Raw genomic sequence first — 22,867 nt, 5'->3', positions numbered from 1 at the left:
CAGCGTGTTTTTCTAATTGCTTGGTTCTGGCATCAACCTGTCATAATTAAAAAATACAAAATAAAATCCACATATAAACAGAATTTGTTTAGTGTTTTCTTTTGTTTATTTCATAGTTTGGTGAGAGGAATACAGCATGTACACATAAACACAGTTAAATTGCACTGATTAGCCTAAATACTAGATTCCCAAAATGGGGAACGGGTATCCCCATGGGTACACAAATTGTCATAGGGGGTACCTGAATAAAAATTGAAACCAGCATGACAACATTGGGAACTAGAATATAAATCGACCAGCAGTCAGGAACCTCCATGCATTGTCACAAAAATGCATGTGTTCTTACAGATTGTCATTGTTTTTTATAATTATATATATATTCACTGTAAGGATACATTGTATATGCCGTTATTAATAAATGCAATACTTGTAAATTAAATTATATAGCTAAATAAATTTCAAACATTTGTACGACTGTGACTAGGTGGCACTATGCTGCATTACTGTCATACAATCATTTAAAAATAAAAGCACTTTTTTTCTGAAAACGCCCAGGAACTACTCAGAAAAAGGCCACCTTCGGGTCCTGACCCATGAGTTGGGAACCTTTGATCTAAAGCATCACACTGCCTTCACTTTCAAGTGCATTGTACTTCATACTCTATTTACTTCCTCAGTTACTTTCCAACGCTCTACTTTACTGTTCTATTTTCATTTTAATTCCATTTAACTGAAGATACAACATATTTATTTGTAAATGAGTGTTAAGTGCTGTCTTTTTGTATAATTTGTGAATTATTATTAGTAAGTTTAATCATCGATAACAGACATTGGCATGATTAGCTGAACTTGACGGGTAAAAATGATGATCGAAGTCAGCTATAGGGTCAGATGTTTAGAGCCCACGGTTTGAAGGATCCTGGTTGGGCGGTCGGTACCTGAAAGATGAGAAATCACAGAACAGAGAAAAAGTTCTTATTGAGAAATCAATATCAAGAAAGAAGGTCTTAGTCTGATAATATTTGGTAAGAAAGAATAATTTCATTATTTTTATTATTATTATTATTATTATTATTATTATTATTATTGATCTATTTAAACTATTTAAAATATTATATTTACAATAATAATAATTATTAGATTTTCTTAATTCAAGTTTTAGAATCAAATCAAAAAATCAAGAATTTATGTTTTAAAAGAAAACAAGGAACATGTTCTCATAGTTGTTATTTATTGGTAAGCATAGGATTGCTAGTTTGCATAATCCATAAAACTCATTTTAGTTCAGGGGCCAAATATGGACCAGTTTGACCTCAAGTGAGCCGCAGGTTTTAGGTGGGAAAAAAACAACAACTATAACATTATTGTGCCCTTGTTTTCAATATCAGTTCAATTCACATTTAAAAAAAAAATGATTTTACCAATTTTTGTGTAATTTAGAGGAATTTTGTAAAAAACGTTAGTGAAAAATTGCAAAATTTGTGGAAATATTGAATTATTTCCACAACTTGCAATTAAAATCGACTGCCGTCATGTGATATGAATGTTATGGCAATTATTATATTAATCATCATATCATCAAATGTGTGTTAATGTGTACAATCTTTCATGTGTTTATACACGATGACTGCGTTCTACTTTTGAACTGAGACGTTGCTCCTTTGCTGAGTCATGTTAGATTAGATTACTCCCAGTACAGACAGATGTATTCACAGTGCTACCAAAAAAAAACAAAAAAAAAAAAAAAAACAGTCTCTCCTCAAGGTCTAATTTGAGATATCTACAAATGAATCATTTGGCAATTTACACAATAATTCATGTTTTGGATTGAATTACATGCCAAAGGGCCGGATTTGGCACCCAGGCCTTAAATTTGACGCGTGGTCTAGCTTGACACTGAGCGGGGATAAAAGCCCCGCCTCCTGACCAATCATTTGTCTTGGAACCATGAGCCTCAGTCCTGAAAGATAATACAGACTGTATAAAATACAATTATTGTCCACCTTATGATGTAGGCTGAGCTGTATGAACGAGGTGGATACGTGAAAGGAAACACTTCTGTGCTGTGGTAAAGTGTCCATTTACAGTATTCACCAATTAACTCATATTGTGTAATTTCAAAAATGCATGCATTAACAGTACTGAATTATCTACCAGCGTCCAGCATTCTGCCTCCCTCGCTCTCTTCATTTGGGTCCTCCAACACTCCAACTACAGTTACGATATGTTAAATCGCAGGCTTTTTTCCCCGTGAGCTTTTACCTTCTGAGTTAAAGGACACGAACAGGCCAAGCAGATTTTGTCTGGAGTCGCAGGACTGTTGAGGACAAACGGGCCGACCAAGCCGGACTCTGAACGAGCGGCGGCGACGGCATCTTTAATGGCGAAGAACACGGAGCTCCCGAGGGAGAGGAAAGGCTCTCCGAGTCCCTGCAGAGAAAAGCAAAAGCATTGTTCTCAAGACACTGCTGTGTATAGATAGATAGATAGATAGATAGATAGATAGATAGATAGATAGATAGATAGATAGATAGATAGATAGATAGATAGATAGATAGATAGATAGATAGATAGATAGACCTTTGAGGAATAGATGGCGTGAGGATTGTCCGAGTCCTGCAGCTGGTAAATATTGAACTGCAGTGGGACGTCGCAGACCGCTGGGATCTTATACTGGGAAGGACCTCGAGTGTAGAGGAGCCCGGATGGCGAGAACTTGAGCTCCTCCAGCGTGTAGAGACCCATGCCCTGCATGAAGGCGCCCTCGATCTGACGGAGAGAGCAAACCAAGGCGTTTCTCACAGCAGGTCAAACTCCATCTGCTGCAGCTTCAAACCTCAGACCTGTCCAATGTCCACCGATGGGTTCATGCTCCTGCCAATGTCCCCCACGAGGTCCGTCCTCACCGTCTGCAACAACCACAACACACGCTCACAAACCCAACGTCAGAGTAATCAACCCGCACTGTTTACATTAAACTAACAAGGAAGAATATTATTAGGAAACACTTTATGCTGCAGGGATGGGCAACTCTATCACAGCGAGGGCCACAAAAATGTGATTGTATCTGATCTGAGGGCCACATAATCATTATTCATGTCAGCATTTAGAATAATGCCCAATCAGAGCATTAACACGGGGAAGGGAAATGTGTTTTTGTTTTAATTTTGTGTATTTTTCTGTCATTTTCTGTATTTTTGTTGTTGATTTTTGCGTTTTTGGGGTCACTTTCTGTATTTTCCGGTCATTTTGTGTAATTTTGTTGACAGTTTGTGTGTATTAGGAGCTATTCTGTAATATGTTGTTATTTTGTGAGGTTTTTTTTTTTGTCATTTTGTTTGTTTCGGTGGTTGTTATGTCTGTCTTTGTTGTCATTTTGTGTATTTTGGGAATTTTGGTGCCGATTTGTGTGTTTTAAGAGTTATTTTGTGGATTATGTTGGGCTTCATATTCCTTCCAACTTCTTGAATTACAATTTTTGGGGATTTGCTTTGGGGGCCGCACAAAGATGCCTATGTCTGCTTTATGCTGTACATCGTACAGTATTTCGGTGACTTTTTCTCACATTATTTAAAAAGGAGTTTGGTTTATTTTTAATTAGAATAATCAATAGTGGACTCAAAGACAATAATGACAGTTATGAACTTTTGATTTGTTTTTTCCGATTAGTCCTGTCCGTTGAGATAAACGCTGTCACACTGACCCTGGAGTCGCCCGTCAGGCAGTCTAGCTCCACTTCGCTGCAGCAGGCGCCGAAGGTGAAGTACGAGTAAGGCATGCCCTCCATCTTCTCCCAGTCCATGTGGGTGTCAGGCCCCCTGCGGCCACACACCAACACATTCAACACACGTGCACCACTAACACCAGTCCACTAGTGGGCTTTGAGTGTCTGACCTGTAGTGGCCCATCGCTGACAGACTGATCTTCTCGTAGAACGCTGCGTTAGCCTATGACCAAACAAACACCGTCACTCTTTACCAACTTCTTTTAGCACAAACCTATTTAGTGTCTATAACATGTAGCATGTATCTATCTACTTAGCATAAATCTATCTATCTATCTATCTATCTATCTATCTATCTATCTATCTATCTATCTATCTATCTATCTATCTATCTATCTATCTATCTATCTATCTATCTATCTAGTATCCTTATCTATCTTGTATCTACTATATAGATTTGTTCTAGTATTTTTTTAGTATATATATATATATTTGACTTTTATCCATCTATGTAGTATCTATCTCATATCTATCTATCCAGTATCTATCTAGTATCTATAAGTTATCTGTCTAGATTATATCTAGTATCTACATTGTATCTACGTAGTATTTATCTAGTATCTATTTCTCTCGTATTTATTTATCTAGTAGTATCTATACATCTAGTACATCTAGAACATCTAGTATCTATCTATCTGCTCTTTATCTAGTTAGTATATACATATATATATATATATATATATATGTAGTATCTATCTACTATTTATCTAGTATGTATGTAGTATTTGTCTTTTATCCATCAATCTAGTATCTATCTACTATGTATCTATGTAGTCTTTGTCTTTTATCCATTTATATAGTATCTATTTAGTGTCTATCTAGTATTTACTACGTCTTCATCATTGTCGTATTTGATGTTCAAAGGGAGACAGGGATTGGATGAAAGTATAAGAAACCTGCTGTGATTGGAGAAATTGCTCCGTGTTGCATCAGTGATTAAGCCTCAGCAGACGCAGCGAAAGAGCCACGAGTGGCTCGAGAGCCACAGGTAGAAAAGCTCAATTCATCCCAGTACATACCCAGCTCTCCCATGATCCTTTGGGGTACTTCTTCCTGAGTGGCTCCATCTTCTTGTACAGAATCTCACAGGCGATCTGATGAAGACAGAAGTCGCAGCATCAGCAGAGAAACCCACAGACGGGTGAGACGGTATCAGGGCGTCACCTTGACGGCCATGCCGTTGGCTTCGCTGCCGAATGAGGCGGCCGTGGGACAGGTGTTGGCTACGCTGCTGGTGCTGGTTTCACTGATGTAGATCTTAGAGGATGGAACCTGGAGCTCACGGCTCGCCACCTCAACAATGAGAATCAAGAGATTATTCCTAGACATTAAGGTAAAGTCAGACAGTGTGTTTCTGTACCTGCTGAATCTTGGTGTGAATTCCCTGACCCATCTCCGTCCCAGCGTGGGAAACCAGGACCGACCCGTCTTTGTAGATGTGAACCAGAGCTTTACCCTTACACACAAACACACACACACACATTTTTTTAAATAGTCATTTTAACTTTTTTTTTTTTTTTTTGAAAATACGATTTTGTAACTTTTTCTTTGTTTTTTCCTTTTTTAATTTTTTTTTATTGTACCTTTTTCTTTCCATTTTGTTAGATACGTCATTAACAACTTGTTAATTTTTTCTCTTCTGTATCTTTCTCAGTAATTGTAAAATAAATAAATATTACCTTTTTCATTCTTAATTTATTTTATTTTAAAAAAAACAAAAAAAAAACTAAATGTATCATTGTAGCTTTTTCTTTTCCTCCTTTTTTTTAAATAAAACATTATAACTTTAACATATATCTTTAAACACCATATTGTAACTGTCTAATTTAAAATATGTTAATGTAACCTTCTTCCTTTTTTCTCTTATTTAAAAAAATATTTTTTTATTTTAAAAAAATGTCATTTTTTAAAACAAGATTAAACAAATGTGTAATTGTCAAGTTTTTCTACCTTTCTTTTCTTTTTTTCCCACTTTCTTAAACACGTTAAGGATTTTTCTTTTTCTGTAATTTCATTGGTCAAAATACATCATTCTTACTTTTTTCTTTAGTACAAAAACAGTAAGTATGGTTTTAGTTTAGTTTCAGTGAAAGTCATAATTATGAGTTAGTAAAGTCATAATTATGAGAAAATTATTTTGTATGTAAAGTTGCAAAGAAACACAAAAATGCAACAGAATCATTTTGCAATAAAGACGTATTCATGTACTTCCACTAATTTCTACACTATGTTCCATGTGTTGAATTCTAAGAACTGAATAAACAGCCAAAATATGTGTTTTGAATGAATTATTATTCAAAGTGTCAATAAGAATGGAAACAATGTTGGGAGACTGCAGCAAATGCTCAGTTTGTATCTCATAATTATGACTTTACTAACTCATAATTATGACTTGTCGTGGTGATTTTTATTTTATTTTATCATTTAGTGGTAGAGAGGTACTTCCATTTTAAGTCATTGCGACTTGTTTCTTTTTTGTCATTGCAAAATGTTCTAAAAAATACTTAAATGTAACTTTTTTTTCAGTTATATCATTTAACTTTTTTCTATTTTTCTTTTGTTTTTCACACACACACACACACACACACACACACACACACACACACACACACACACACACACACACACACACACAAACACACACACACACACCCACACACACCTCATTGCAGAAACCCTCTGCGAAGGCCATCCCGTACTTGACGGGAATGATGGCGATGCCCCTTTTCCTCCAACGGTGCTGCTGGTTGAACTCCTCGACGGCTCTGCGGCGGGTTTCGTACTCGCAGCGCAGCTTGCACTCGTCCCAGCATCGATGCAGGTTCTCTGCGCTGAAGGTCAACTTGTAGTGTGTCACGGACGGACCTTTGTACATGTTGATCTCCCTCACCTGAAAAAGGTTGATTACACTGCGGTTTGTACTTTCCATCGCAGTCGTGTTGGTCCATTATCTTTAATATATTTATTGAATTATACGTCATAATATTGCACTGATACCTGGTGTGCAGGGTGTCCCAGCACAGCAGCTACGTCCGTCAACATATTCTCCACAATAAGGAGACACTGTGGGACCCCGAAGCCTCTGAAGGACGTGTTAGAGGGCAAGTTGGTCTTACAGGCCGAGCCTCGGCCGCGAAGGTTAGGAATGTTGTAGATATTGTCCATGTGGAGCACCATCTTCTCTATAACCTGGACACACACATATTCTATTGATCCATCTTTTTTTTTTAATTTTATCTATGAATATCGTTAAAAATGACAGTCATATCTTATGTCTTAATTTTAATTATCATTCTCTCAGAAAACCCTAACATTTTTTAAAAAAAAGTTCTTTTTGACACATTTATCCAATTTTTGTCCTTTCTTACATTTTTTGGGCCACTTTTCTTCCAAAAAAGCTAACTTTTGCCCAATAAATAGTACTCGTTTGCTTTTTTCCCTACATTTTGCCTCTTTTTGGTCCACATTTTGCCTTTTTCACTATTGATTGCCACATTTTGCCCATTTAAGCACCCCTTTGCCATTAGATACCACCTGGTTCTTCTTTATTTGCCCATTATGTGGGCACTATTGACTGCTTTTAGCCTGTTTTAGTCACTTTACACTCTTTTCTTGCCACTTTTGGACCATTTTTGCACATGTCTGCCTCCAGTCGCTCTTAAAAAAAAAAACCAAAACTCTGCGGTTTGACCCACCACAACTGACTCGTCCACGGTGCATCCGGCGTTGATGAAGAACTGAAAGTCCACCGCGACGATCCTCCCGTCGTTCATGAAGCCAACCTGTAACAGAGAATGGCCAGCTCTCACTCTCATCAGACTTTAAGGTTTAAAATGGTTGTTTTCTTTACTGTGAGGGTTATTGTACTTTGTATTTTCCCAATGTCGGGTGTCGTCCTCCTGTTATTAGCATGTCGTCGCCTCGCTCCAGGATGCATCGGACGGGTCGGTTTGTCCTAAAGATTTACAAAATGTAAGAAGAATCTGAATTGTTTTTTGCATTAATCGCACGCATTTGAAAATAATTCAAATTAAAGCATCAAATTTGGAAACATATTTCAAAAATAAAGCTTTAACATTTGAAAACAAAAATATTTCAAAATAGAACATTCAAAATAAACATTTTTGAATGTATATGTTTTTATTTTTCATTTTAAAATGTAACTTTCAAATGTAAAAAAAAATGTAATTCTAAATGAAAATATGACATTAAAAAATATAACAATTTAAAATAAAATGATATCCTTAAAAATATAACATTTCAAAGAATAACCTTTTCGAATTTTAAAAACATGACATTTAAAAATAAAACACATGAAAAATAAGTTTTTATAATAGAAAATAGAAAATAAAAGACGATAACAATAAATTTGAAAACATGTACATGACAATTAAAAATCTAACATTCCAAAAGAAAACTTTTGAATATTTCAAAACATGACCTTTCAAAATGAAAATTAAAAAATACAACATTTCGAAATACAACCATTCAATATTGAAATTAAAAATGATATTTCAAAATGTAACCATAAATCTAAAAAACCTGTAAACAGTTCAAAACAGAACATTAAAAAAAGTAAACACAATAAATACATCATACAAGAAGTTTTTAAAAGTTTATAAAAAATATAAACAATTGCTTATGTTATTATTTTAAATTGAGTGGATGTAGATTCAGATCACAAAAATCAATTGTAACTCTTGAGTCCAAATCTTGAAGTGAGTAACATTATGAGTAAAATTATGATTAATTAAAAAGATAACAAAAACAAGCAAAGGTTCTCTGTTGATAATAAAAAAAGGTTTGCTGGAGGAGAACTTTGGTTCACTTACTTCCAGGCAGCCACGGCGGTGATAGACGCCAAGATCGCCGGTTTGGTCACTTTCCCTCCGAAGCCGCCGCCCAGTCTTTTAACGATACAGTTGATTCTGTTGGAGGGGATTCCCAACGTCTCCGCAACCGCCGCCTGAAACAACGTCCACAGACCTCCATCAGTGTCTGCTGTACTATGCTGTGACCACAAGGGGCGACATTGTGCACGTTACCTGCGTGTACGACAGCCACTGGGAGGAGACGTAGACGTTGAACTCTTTCTCCTCTCCAACAGGAACGACCAGCATGCTCTGAGTCTCCATGTAGAAATGCTCCTGACCGCCAAGTCGAATCTCACCTGAGGAGAACATTCGTCACCACGGAGACAAGACACAAACACAACACCGACGTTGGATAAAAACAGCCCATTTTTCACCTTCGTAAACCCGATCGACACTGGCGAACGCCGAGGAAACGTCTCCTTGCTCGATAACTCTGCGTGGCTCGAAGTAGGACGACTTCTCGATGGCTTCCTGAAACGAAGAGAAAGCAGAGACGCCATGAGGTGCGGCAAAGACAGGAAGACTTCTGTATTTGTACCGCTGTGATTCAAAAACCTCCATAGTGAAGATTGGGTCCGGTAGGTCCTCGTAGCTAATCTTCACCGCTGCGGCTCCTCGTTTGGCATGTGATCGCGAGTCAGCAACCACAGCACAGATCATCTGACCGATGCACAAGACCTGCAGACACACACAGGGGAAGAAAAAGCTTATTTTAGTGACACACAACCATCAAAAGTATTGTGGGTAAAGCAGGGACACACCTTCTGTCCTCCTGGTTGTTATGGGCCAGAGGAACCCCCGAAACAAGGGTCTCGGATTTTCCTAAAATCTGGATTCTCTACTTGTTAAAACCTTTACATATTTGCAGGAGGAGTTATCCTATCACAGTTAACATTTATAAATGAACAGATCCAAAGAAAATGAAGGAAGGCCAAGGACAGAACCTTGAGGGACACCAAGGGACTCTGATTTTCCCTGATCGTAGAAAACAGATAAAAATGATGGAATTCCCTTCATGAAAAGCGTTTTTTTTTTATTACAAAATTAAACAGAAATTGCAATATGAATAATAAATAATAACTAATAAATCTCGCTACAATATTGACATACTTTACCTCCTGAAATGATAATAGCTAAACAACAAAGACTAAACCATTACCTATGGGTTTTTGGACATATGGACAATGTCTAGCCAATGTTGCAAAAACAGATCTTACGTAACGTGACCTTGAGTGCTTTCGTCACATTCCAACATCATAGAAATATTGATTTAATAAAAATGGTTAACTCAATTAACCATATTAAGCACATTTGGCATGATGGACTGTACCTTGTAGCAGAAATGTAATCCCTTCAAAATAAAAGCACGGATGTATCCTGCAAGTCTTTAATCACGTGATAAACCAAGGGTTTAGTCACCTTATCCTCGGCCAGTAGTTCCTCGTCGTATCCCATTAAAGTGCGCACTTTTTTCCCAGGAATATCTTTGGCCGTGATCACGTCAACGACGCCCGGAAGTTGCATGGCGGCACTGACGTCCAATCCGCTGTGAAACAAACTTTATTTATGGCGACAAATCACAGCCATCTCATGATATTTGTCATATAAAACAAAGTCTTATTTTTTAGACCCAATTAGATCATTTGAACTAATAAGGTGGCTTATGCTCAGTGTCGCTATATGCTAAGCGAGCTAAACACGTGGGACTGGTTGGAGTTCCTTTACAGTTTTCTAAAGAAAATAGACATAAAGTATAAAATGTACTTTGCTTGTTTATAGATTATAACAAATTCATTTTGTCACATTTTATGTTAAAAAAAAAAAAAAAAAAAAGTTGCGTAAAATGTAACAAAGTCAAAAATGGAGAAAAACTGATCACAGAAAATCTACTGAGGTCTAACAGTAACGGCCCAAGTCAAATTTAACAACGAAATAATAATTACCTTTTTTCTATTTAACAAATAAATCAATTTTAAAGAAAAAACATTTCGTCAACATTCTAATATATCCGTACATATATTGTTTTCAAAGCAAAGGCTATAAAGTTGTGGGTTGGCAAAAAAAAAAAATCTAATAAAAAGCTATAAAATGTCATAGAATCCTGAGTTTGAACATTTCTCTGCAAATAATAACATTTTCTAAATAACATTTACAGGTTTGAAAATGTTTCCTTGGACTCACGTGATCTTAGCATATGCTCTGGAGCTGGTGACCAGTGACATGAAGAGCTCTCCTTGTGTGTGAGGAAGGTCGTCACAGTAAACGGCCTCACCCGTGGCCTGGCTGAGGGCAGAGCGGTGCATGATGGGACGACCCACCGGGTCCTGCTGGCTCTGACCCTTTGGTACTGCCTAAGACAAACAGTATATCTTATTCTTTGACCATTTCTTGTATTTTTAGAAAACAATGTAATCAACAACTCAATCAAAATAGGTATAACAGTATAAGATTAAATGTTTACCACTTGTTTTTTGTGATTATTTAATAGGCACACTGTAAACTTTTAGCTTGGTCGTAGGAATACTTTCTGAGATATGGTCACGTTAGTGAGGATGGTATGTCAATTTTTGTGCGTCCTTATTTTTCTTCCATTGTCAGGAACCACAATCAAAATAGAAAAAAAGAGACGATCAGATAGGTAGATAGCTCAAAGCTGATCAAATGACAGGGAGCTGAGGCATATGCAAAGTGGTTTTCGAGCCCAAAAACCTTTTCTCCAAATTTGAGGGACTGGCATGTCCACCAGATAGGATGTAAAGCAGATCTTTCTGTATAGTCTGAGAGAGTAGGTGGAGCTGTATTATTATACCAAATTTCAATCTCCTATGTGGTGTAGTTCCTGAGATATTGGAAGATGAAAATGGAAGAAAAATAAGGACATTGGTAAAAATCTTAATTTTTTTTAGATCAAAGTGCATGGGATGTCATGTAAATTTGTTGAAATGACATGGAATGACCCATAGGATAGAATAATAATAATGTTGCAGCCTTAGCCTATTAGCAGTGAATCTGTACCTCAAACTCCTGCAGACTGGGCTGGATGTTTTTGGGAAGTGGCTGTAACTCTTCCTGAGGCTCATCCTGAATCACATTCTGGATAAAAAAAATGTTAAAAAAAAAGCACTTTAGTTATCAGCAAGATAACTTAGGATGTTCAGCCTGGTGTTACCATTTCTCTCAGCTTGTGCATCACTTCCAGGTGAAACTTAAAGAGGAAGCTCAGAGTCAGGGAGCGACGAAACTCCACCTTCCCTCCCGGAGCAGATGGAGGGAGATCGGCCTCCTCCAGCAGGACGTCGTAGGCTCGGTTGAGCGTCTCCTCATCCCACCGTCTGAAAAACCCAACAATTATCCAACGCAGAAGCTATAATGGTAATAATACAATATACCAACTGTATGCCATTCAGCTCGGTGTCCGAGATCACTTTATGATTTATTAATGCCTTGTCGTTCAGGCTGTGAATTCTTGTCAAACTATCTACTCTTCTATAGCAAAACAACATGGATACATGAACCACAGACAAATAGTTACATTTAAACATATATAAATCAAACAAGTTAGTATTTACACAAACAACACTAGACAATAACTTGTTTTCTATATCTAAAATGCATACCTCACTTCTCCTTACCTTATTATTACCACACATTAAATGTACAATTTTTTTACTCACTAGATGGCACTGCTGGCTTAAAGATGTCAGTTTGGTCTAAAGGAGCAACTTTTATTGCAGAAAATGATATACCTAGCGAATGCCATCCAGCTCGTTCAAACCAGTGGAAAGTTACAAACTCTAGGTGCCGCTAACGAGACCCGAAATTGCATCAAAAAAATTCACATTTAATTTTTCACCAACATATGCCCTCCTTCCAAATTTCATGACATCGCACCTTAAGGAAGAAGAAGTGGAAGTGGAAGAAGAAGTGGAAGAGGAAGAGGAAGAAGAAGAAGTGGAAGTGGAAGTGGAAGAGGAAGAAGTGGAAGTGGAAGAGGAAGTGGAAGAAGAAGAAGAAGAAGAAGAAGAAGAAGAAGTGGAAGAGGAAGAAGAAGAAGAAGTGGAAGAAGAAGAAGAAGAAGTGGAAGAGGAAGAAGAAGAAGAAGAAGAAGTGGAAGAGGAAGAAGAAGAAGAAGAAGAAGAGGAAGTGGAAGAGGAAGAAGAAGAAGAAGAAGTGGAAGAAGAAGAAGAAAAAGAAGAAGAAGAAGAGGAAGTGGAAGAAAGAGAAGAAGTGGAAGAGGAAGAAAGAAGAGAAAAAAAAACGAAGTGGAAGAGGAAAAAAGAAGAAGAGAAGAAGAAAAGAGTGGAAGCGAAGACGAGAAGAAGAAGGAAGAAAGAAGAAGAAGAAAAAAGAAGAGGAAGTGGAAGAGGAAGAAGAAGAAGAAGAAGTGGAAGAAGAAGAAGAAAAAGAAGAAGAAGAAGAAGAATCCGTACAGAAACAATATGGACTTCGCAATGCCTTCAGCGCTCGGGCCCTAAATATATCGGCGTTGACAGTTTTGATACTTAATAATGAAATCACTTACATAATAATCAATTAATCAAATAGTAATAATTAAGCCCTTGTCTTCAGTATTTTAATGCTGAGTCAGTCCCACCTGTTAACGATCACGCCGCAGGTTCGGCCGGCGCTAACGATGGTGGGGCCGATACCTCCGTAGTAAACGCTGACGTCCTGAACCAGCCGAGAGCCTTCGCAGAAAAACACACGCATTCCTGCCGTGAGGGTGGGAAAGGCGCTCTCCTTCCTCGGAGCCTGGCGGAAAGCGCGCACAAACTCCCCCTATGGGAGCAACGAGGGATAACAGGCAATGTTTTTTAAAAAAAACTGAATAATTTCACTTTAATTACAATTAAAGTAGAAATGATTGAAAAAACATGAAACATTTTGTAAATTACCAACGTATACCCTCCAAATACAAACAAATATTTGCAGAGCTTCCAGTTCTTATATCACATGACGGCAATAACTTTTCATCTCAAATTGTTGAAAGAACTCTAAATTTTACCAAAATTTGGCAAATTTTCCTCAATTTATTCTACAAAACTTGCCAAAATTCCTCAAATCTAAACATAAATGCATAAAAGTTCAAACTTATTTGAATGGTTGAAAAACAAAATCACTTTGTTACGTTACGAGTGATGTTTACGGAAACATTTCTCAGATATTTCACGTACCTTTCTGGAAAAAGGGATAAAAAGAGAGAGAATAATCTCTTCAGGCTTCAAAGCCGTTTTGCCCAATCCAACAAAGAAATCCTGATTGATGGGAATTTCTCGTCGTCCTCCTGCTGGATTAAAACAAACTCAATTTCTCCATTTTTCTCCTGTTTTCAATCTGGACAAAAGGGTCTCACCTTCAGAGACGACGCTGAGTAGGCAGTTTCCGGCTGCGAGGACAGTATTCAGGTCGGAGTTTGGGAACGCGCTCATTATGTGACCTCCGAGGGACTAAAAATAACGATAGTCAGAAATATAAGCAAGAACTTTTGTAATTTTGTGTCCCATTTTAGTTATTAATGCCTTGTCCTTCAGGGTGTGAATTGTTGTCAAACTATCTACTCTTCTATAGCAAAACAATATGGATACGTGAACCACAGACAAATAGTTAAACATTTATTACTATTTACACAAACAACACTAAAGAGCGCTGCGCTTCCGAGACAATAACTTTGATAGGTTCTGTTAAAAAATGCATTCCACACGTCTCCTCACCTTATTTTCCATGTCAAGCCAAACACAAACACAGCCCAGTGAGAAGTCAATATGCATTTACAGGGACATTAAATATACATTTTTACTCACTAGATGGCACTGCTGGCTTAAGGATTGTTATTAGATGTGTCGCTCTGGTCTAAAAGTCTATTTAAAATACTGTTTATTAAAGCAACGTCAATCTTAAGTGATAGTGTTAATAACTCGGAATGACGTATTTGTTTTACTAAATACTCAGAGATGAATGAACATCAACTTTTCTTCCTCGGTTTCCACTCACTGCAACGTTCCTGATCTGCTGACTTCCCACAATCCCCAGCTGCTGACAAAGCACTCGGAGCACCTCTGTCTTCTCCTCGGGAAGCTGAAGATAAAGCTTTTCCAAATCCGATCGAAGCTCGGAGAGGCTGCAGCCGGCGCCGACCCAAACGCCTGCAGGAAGATCTGAAGGTAAATAGCGAAGCCAAGAATTTGCTTGAAAGGAGAAGTCGTCCTCACCATTCGGAGTTTGGGAAAACTGGAACAGCTCCGTCACTCTGGTCGGCGAGATGATCAGCGGATGCCGGACGCCTTTAAACTTCATGTTTGGACCTTCAGCACAGTTATTTAACTTTGTGAAGTTTCAAACCACAAACAGCCCAATCTCATATGAAGCAGTTTAAATAAGTAAAATGATGACACACTGAATATATCAAATTTAAATGTGTTATAGGTTGGACAGCTCCACTGCCATCTGCTGGTCATTACTGGCTTTGTCTGTTTCCATAGGTAACCTGTGGCCCAGGGGTCTTAAATGGCCCTCAGTCTAAATGTGTGCAGTCCCCAACTTCAAACACACAAAGTGACAAAAAATACACAAATCAACAGCAAAAAAAAAAGAAAACAAACAAAAATACACTCCAAAAATAACTGAAAAATATGCAAATTGGCATGCAAAAATATACTACAGAACAAATATACAAAAAAGAGAAAACGACAACAAAAATACATGAAATTACTCAAAAAAACACACAAGACCATGACTAAAATAAGTGATCAGCACATTACACTCCTTCCATTGTCCCACCCTAACTCCCTCTCTCCTGTTCCTTTCTCCCTCACCAAGGAGTAACGCTGCCCTCTCTTTTTATATCCTATATAAGTTTTTCTTACTATTCCTTATTGGAATGGCTGGTGAAGGTCACAATTAAGCAATGAATTAAATGTATTTGCATGTGCAAAACAAGGTGAAAAAAAGAAGTGAAAAGTACAATGACTCCAATAACGCACAAAACAAGAACAAAAAAACACAAATAAACAAAATTACAATAACAAAAATATTAAAAAGTGACCAAACCCTTTGTTCTTTCCTGTATTAATGCTCAGATTGCACCTTATTCTAAACGCAGACATCACATGAGTGTTGATAATGTGACCCTTGGATCAGACATTTTTGTGTAGTCAGCCTAATCATTCATTTATTGCTGATGTAAACCTAGGGAGTCCGTTTGGCGTCAGATGAAGCTCGAACTCACCAACGTTGGTGTTTCCAATCACCAACGGAGCGTCTGGATTTCTGGCCTTTAACCCGAGCAGCTCCTCCAACGAGGATGGACAAACCCAGCTGGTTCCCTCCCCGACGAAGGAGAGCGTCCTGGCCGGCTCGGACTCGGCCATCAGCTGTGATGAAAATATCAGGGTTTTTATGTCTCGCATTAGTACAAATTTTGCACAAAAACAATTGTAATAAACAGAGCTTGGCATATTTTAGCCATACACCATAATACAGCAGTGATTCTCAACTAACCTGAATACCAATAAATGCAAATATGAGGCATTTCATAGCCGAGATAATACGGAAAGTCACAGCACAATCTTTTTACATATATCGGTCATCACATCCGGTTACAGATCGATCGAAGCGTGACTTACGATCAACTCCGGAGGGAAAATGAGCTCCTGAGTGGGATCCAAGGGCAGGAACTCGTCCTTGTTGAACAGCTGTGGCTTTACCTGCAGATCAGCGAGAACAGGCTGATGCACAGATGTTTAACAGTGACTAGTGTTAAATGAATAGAAATAGCAGTAAAAACACTCCAGTCACAAAAAAGCATAACAAAAAGGGATGCAATGAAGCTTGTCCAGTAAATAAGTAGTAGGAAGTATCATTAATCATTTAGTATCATTTTTAATTTTTTAGAAAAACAACTCACAGCATCTGTTTCTGTGCCATTTTTCACTCCATTGAGGCAACAGTTAGCGTCGCCGTTTGTCTGACAGCAGCGTGATTCCTGAGAGATTCCCAGAGTTTAAAAATGTTCCTGGAGTTAAAGCTTTTCCAGAGTTTCTATTGATATTTCTAATTATGCTACCTCACAGAAAGTCTTGAATCCATCCAGGATAGGCCGATACCCGGTGCAGCGACACAGGTTACCTGAACAGTAGGGGGCAGCATTACAATAATTAATTTTTACAAAGCATAGCAAAATAAACTCTGGACAAGTAAATACCAATTATGTGTCAGGAAAACTTAATTTTGCTTGAGCAAATAGTTTTTGTGGCAGCAAATACACATTTTGCACCTGCAATGACAACTTTTGCACCAGCAATGACAAATTTTGCACCAGCAATGACAAATTTTGCACCAGCAATGACAACTTTTGCACCAGCAATGACAAATTTTGCACCAGCAATGACAAATTTTGCACCAGCACATCCAAATTTTTTGAAAGCAAAATAAATTTTCCGCAGCCAAATGTTGTATGAGGAAATACAAAGGTTGCACCGCCAAATTTTAATTTGGTGTTAGTAAATCCAAGTTTTAATTTGGTGTTAGTAAATCCAAGTTTTAATTTGGTGTTAGTACATCCAAGTTTTAATTTGGTGTTAGTAAATCCAAATTTTGTGTGAGAAAAACAAATTTTGCGCGAGCAAATCCAATTTTTGCACAAGAAAATTTGCAAAAACCTCATTTTCATAAATTGTATTCGAAAATAACAAACTTGCAAAAAACAAATATGTAAGAAATAAAATAGCGAGAACAAATTTGTAGAAATAAAATTTTTTAAAAAATGAAGTCGAGTCAACAGAAAATAAAAAATAAAATACAAAACATTTTTCACACCTTTACTCTATATTTTGTGAACCAAAAATAAATGGTCCACAGACCAATTGGAGGATAATGTAATTCCAGTCTTTTGAGTGGTTAAAATTCCTGCACAGGATTGTGACACAAATATAAAGCAATCCTGGCCCCAGCCTGTAGACACAGCTCAGGTCACAACAGGGCCATAAACGCTTATCAAAAATCCAGAACTCTGACTCCTTGTTCCTTTGCTGCAATAAAAGATCCAATCATGGCTTCACTCCTCTGATTAATAGATCTAGCGGCCTCATAAAGTTTTTTCCAGTAACTTCAGATAAACAACAACTTTATCCACACATTTGCTGAATGAAAAGTGTTTCCGATCACTGATTACTGATCAGATAAGGTGGAAAAGGAGGCTTTTTAATGAGTTCTGGAGCACTATTTCTTCCTGGACTATTCCAGACAATCTAAAGCTAATATTAAAAGATTAGATAGCAACATGATATTGCCCCATTCATTAAAGAATCCCCAGTAAAACCAGCATAACATCCAACAGACCAGCCAGTGCCTGCGTGATGTCATCCATAGATGGCTGTGGTTTGTTCCTCAGCAGAGTATAGATGGACATCACCATCCCCGGGGTGCAGAAACCACACTGAGAGCCATGAGCTTTAGCGATTCTCTCCTGAAACACCGAGAAAACACAACAGCAGAGCATCACATCAACCGGAGATTCTCAACTCCTGGATCCAGACCCAAAAGATGGTCGTACATCTATTTTCACTGGGTCAAAGGCAGTCCCTTTGGCTAAAAAGATTTTTAAAAAATGTAATTGTTAGGCCTTTATAGATTATGTTAAATAGGGTTTATGATACATGCATTCATATCAAACTATTTCTATAAATTTTAAAGCTTTACTAAGAGTCTGTTTTTAATCTATCTGTTAAATAAAGCTCAATTAAAAGTGACAGTGTGGGGCGCCAATTGTAAAGCTGCGCATGCTAAAATAACTCATTTAGCAACAAACCATTTGCATTTTTTATGTTACTTTTGACCAGATTTACAGCAATATCTGTGAAATTTGTGATATTTCCTTTTTTTGTAAAAATATAATTTCAATGTTAAATTTAAATGTTATGTTTAAATATACATATTAATATCTAAATGCTAAATGTAAATGTTAACTCTAAATGTTAAATCTACAGTCCATGGGTGAAACTCATTATTTAGCTAATATGCAAATTCACATGAAGTAACAAAATAAAAGCACATTTAGATTTAACATTTAGCATTTAGGTTTAACATTTCATTTAGATTTAACATTTAGCATTTAGATTTACCATTTAGCATTTAGGTTTAACATTTCATTTAGATTTAACATTTAGGTTTAGATTTAATATTTAACATTTAAATTTAGAGTTAACATTTAGATTTAGATTTAATATTAAACGTTTAAATTTAGATATAACAATCAGATTTAGATTTAATATTTAAATATAACAATGACATTATATTTCTTACGAGAAAAGTAAATATCACAAATTTCTCAAATATTGCTGTAAATATGCTCAAAAGTAACATAAGCATGGTTTGTTGCTAAATGTTGCAAAAAGTTGCTGTTTCATTTTAACATGTGCAACTAAACAAAAAACAACAAAATAAAAAAGAAAAGATAAATATTTTCATACAACAACATGATTGCAACCTTGATATTTACACATCAACAATATCTTGCAATACCATTTTGTACCAAAAGATGGTGTCTGGAGAACACAAAGGTGGAAATGGGAGTTGGGTTCGCTGAAGTTACCATGGAAACATGCAACCAAAGCGGCATTCGAGCATTTCCTCTGACGTCCTACGCCTGATTCTAAATGATAAATCACTGAGCATGAAATCTACTGCTGTGTGACAGACCTGCACCGGGTGGATTCTGGTTTTGGTGCTGCCGATGCCTTCCACCGTGGTGATGGCGGCGCCGTGCAGCTGACAGAGCGGCAGGAGGCAGGCGTTAGCCGAGTGATGGCTGAGAGGCAATGCAGTGAAGGAAAATAGACTAAAACCTAAAACTCCGAAAAAAATAAAAAAATAAAAAAATCTCGAAAAATACACAAACAACAAAAATGTGCAAAATGACACCAAATGAACACCAACACTTCAATGAACCTTAACTCTTCTCTAAAACACATTAGTAACATCACACACCACAGACGTGCTCACATCATCACTAATGTGTTGCTTTACGTTTTTTTTTTTTGTGTGTGTGTGTTCAAACGGTAGTTTTCTTTATAACATTGTGGATGTAGGTTGAGGTTGATCTGCATTAAAACATCTACTGACGTCTGTAGTAAAGTTCCCTGAATACAAACCTGTGGATAATATAAAGGAGGAGATGATCATTTAAATAAATCCACTTTTAAGGCTCGATTGTTGTTTTATATTGTTATACAGTTAAATCTGTAGATCACGGCTCTTTGAAGATATGATATGATATGATGGCGCAGTGAGTTGTGATGCGGTGGGTAGCGGGTTCGCGTCCCGCTTCAGTGTTTTTTTATGACATTTTTTAGGACGTTGAATGACTCTGGCAACAATATTACATTAAAAATCAATATAAATGATGCAATATCACGTGGCATTTACTGTTTTAATATCCAGTGTAACAGGAGGGCTCTCTATGCAGACATCCTATGCTGCTGCCACGTCTCCTCAGACACATTTTATTCATATTATTCACCGCTCGTCACGTCACTGAAGCAATAAAGTGATGAAGTGACCAAAAAGTGTGACTAATTACTGGTGATTTAAGCCACTATAGTCACTGAAGACTGAACGCACCTTTAGAACAGGCTCATATTCCTCAAACACCGGCTTATTTCACCCATTACGGTGAATAAATCACTATTTTCCGGGTGGTTGCCATGGCAGCTCGACTCATCTTCGATCCATTGATGATGGCTTTTTATCGCGCGCGTGCACGCAAGTAACCCAAGGTTGACATACTCAGGGTTGATTGACCCACTTCATACCAGCTGTAATGGAATCAGATAGCCAGAGTTTATGGATAGACTCAGAGTTTGTGAACCCTCCTTTATGGAAAAACCCCTCTGGACATCGGTCAATTTCTTTCTTTCATCACCTCAGACAGATGACTAGATTTAGTATAGATTTTGAATATAATCAATAACTCTGATACATGTTGTAATCAATAACCTGATACATGTAAAGCTACAATCGAGGTTCTCGGCTTCCTTTGCAGCAGGCTGCTATGGATGCCGGATTCCTGTTTCCAAGAATCATTATCTTCATGAAATACTATGTGTGTGTGTGTGTGTGTGTGTGTGTGTGTGTGTGTGTGTGTGTGTGTGGGTTTACACATTTACTATGTCTCGTTCCCTGAATATTGATTCTACACAAGCATTCAGGTCGCACCCTAACTTTCTGACACCTTAACCTTATCTCATAGAATCAGTGAACAGAATCTGTCATCACCTATCGTTGGAAAGGACAAGCTAACATTATACGTAATAATACGTAGTGAGTGCGTAATTGTAATTGACTTTCTCAGAATAAAAAAATGGTTGTAATTAAATTGTTAGTGGAAAAAATGTTATTCGGTTGAAAGGATACAAGATGGATTTGGTCTCGGGTCGGTAGCGCGACACCATGACGGTGCACGCTCCGCAGCCTCCACCGCCGCAGCCGTACTTTGTCCCCGTCAATGCGACTGGAAGTCAGAGTTAAGGGTGGGACGGACGCTGGGGGGAGCTCACCTACGGTGGCTGGGAAGTGTCAGGTGAATGCATTTACAGAAATGAACACTAATGCAAACCGGCCACAACGGAAGTGTTTCCGGCCGGACCGGTATTACAGTCGGACGGGTATTATGACGTGATGGCCTGATATGAAAAATATAAGAGTATCCTAATCAACTTTCACTTACTTTCATACGCGTTTCGATGTCTTCTTCTTGTTCTTAACTGTTCTGGTGGGTTAAAAACATCCGCCAGAAACGGGTCCGTCGGAAACACTTCCGTTGTGACCTGTTTGCATTTGTGTTCGTTTCTGTAAATGCATTCACCTGACACTTCCCAGCCACCGTAGCTCACACTGCCCTGAAACACACCTGAAGGATACGACGCTCCCTGAGGTACGACAGCAGCATCGTCTCGGGATCCACATGATGCTCCGTCACCTAAAAAGGAACAGAAACGCAAAGCGAGTCAAACACTAATTAAATAATTCATTGTGAAATAATTGTGAAATTAATTCAATGTAGACATGTATTTTACAGTAACAGATTACTCACGTTACTACAATCAATTCAAGTCATCTTCATTTATATAGTGCAAAATACAAAAAAGTAATCTTAAGTAAACTTTTACTTTGAGTACTGTTTAATTCAGCTACTTTTCACTTCTATTGAGTATTTTATTTGTACTTGTGCTGGAGTACGATTTCACTTAAGTAGCGGTACGCTTTACACCTCTGCTTACACATCAGTTCAACAATTCTTATTATTTTTATTAGAAAAAAATCCTGCGTATACATACTTAGAATGCGTATTTATATGTATCAGTTTAATAGAAAGGAACTGCCGAGAATATCAATCTGAAATCACTTAAGAGTACATATTGGAAGATTTTTGATCGTTTTAACATGAAAAGATAACGTGGAAATGTGTGATATTTTTTAGAGGCCCGACCCAATTGAAAGCAGGTCCGCGACCCAATTTTGGCACTGCGTCCACAAGTTGATAACCACATTTTTTAAAAGTGTAATTCTTCAGCTTTTGGTTAAATTGAACATGTCAGCTATTCAGATATCATTTTGTAGTTACATGTCTTTGATTAGAGATAAAAAATTCTGTGTCATACAACATTTTTTTTAAGTCTTTACGTCATAAGAGAGGCAGTAAAAACGGACAAATACAGTGGATTTTGTGTAATTGGATTATTTACTAATTCCTACCTTTTTCCCGTTGATAAAGAAGCACAAAGTGTTCCCTGGCATTCCTGCAGACATCGCTCAGTTCCAACAGCAGACACGAAGATGAGACGCTCAAGGAGGAGAACGCACTTTAAGAGCTGCATACTGCCTCCTGTGCAGACTTTCAAAATAAAACACCCACTAATGATACAATTAAAAATGTTTGTTTGTTTGTTTGTTTTTAAATTAAAACCCATTTAAACCTGTTTAAAACCCACCAAAATATACAAATGTTGTTTTATGAGTGACCTCTTATTTTGCAAATATTGTAGTAGGGCTGTGCACACTTTGTTATGATCTTGACAATGACATAATACAAATTTTAATTTCTACTAACTTTAAAAAAGGTAAAGAGTTTAATCCTAGCAAGACTTAGAAAGGAATTCAAAAACTAAAATTATTTAAACATTGAAATAATTAAAACTCCATAAATATCATAGGA

General features: G+C 37.3%; 1 protein-coding gene across 4 annotated transcripts; it reads right to left on the bottom strand.

The window, feature by feature from the left end:
* Nucleotides 1-115: 115 nt before the first annotated feature.
* On the bottom strand, nucleotides 116-22,835 carry aox6 (aldehyde oxidase 6). 4 transcript variants are annotated; one of them, XM_028463968.1, is made up of 35 exons: nucleotides 22,408-22,815; nucleotides 21,574-21,631; nucleotides 21,067-21,163; nucleotides 19,354-19,462; nucleotides 17,995-18,121; nucleotides 16,721-16,782; nucleotides 16,562-16,639; nucleotides 16,281-16,361; nucleotides 15,884-16,028; nucleotides 14,868-14,960; nucleotides 14,650-14,801; nucleotides 14,012-14,105; nucleotides 13,833-13,945; nucleotides 13,253-13,437; nucleotides 11,828-11,990; nucleotides 11,674-11,751; nucleotides 10,840-11,009; nucleotides 10,078-10,204; nucleotides 9,214-9,336; nucleotides 9,033-9,129; nucleotides 8,830-8,954; nucleotides 8,617-8,750; nucleotides 7,652-7,739; nucleotides 7,480-7,566; nucleotides 6,782-6,973; nucleotides 6,447-6,674; nucleotides 5,145-5,240; nucleotides 4,949-5,077; nucleotides 4,804-4,878; nucleotides 3,895-3,947; nucleotides 3,704-3,818; nucleotides 2,844-2,909; nucleotides 2,581-2,769; nucleotides 2,263-2,430; nucleotides 116-938 (listed from the first exon to the last, which is right to left on the bottom strand). In XM_028463968.1, exons 1-35 carry the CDS (start codon nucleotides 22,459-22,461, stop codon nucleotides 888-890), a joined length of 4,002 nt encoding a protein of 1,333 aa, XP_028319769.1. In that variant the 5' UTR covers nucleotides 22,462-22,815; the 3' UTR covers nucleotides 116-887. The 4 variants fall into 4 exon arrangements, 3 of the variants coding, with proteins under 3 accessions (XP_028319769.1, XP_028319779.1, XP_028319795.1); XM_028463978.1 differs by having other exon boundaries at nucleotides 13,833-13,942; nucleotides 22,408-22,814; XR_003675340.1 differs by lacking the exons at nucleotides 116-938; nucleotides 2,263-2,430 and having other exon boundaries at nucleotides 2,698-2,769; nucleotides 3,704-3,787; nucleotides 22,408-22,835.
* Between the last annotated feature and the right edge of the window lie 32 nt (nucleotides 22,836-22,867).

The sequence above is a fragment of the Gouania willdenowi genome, chromosome 2 (genome assembly GCF_900634775.1).
Source record: "Gouania willdenowi chromosome 2, fGouWil2.1, whole genome shotgun sequence".
Taxonomy (NCBI): domain Eukaryota; kingdom Metazoa; phylum Chordata; class Actinopteri; order Blenniiformes; family Gobiesocidae; genus Gouania; species Gouania willdenowi.
This window is presented reverse-complemented; position numbering and strand designations above follow the sequence as displayed.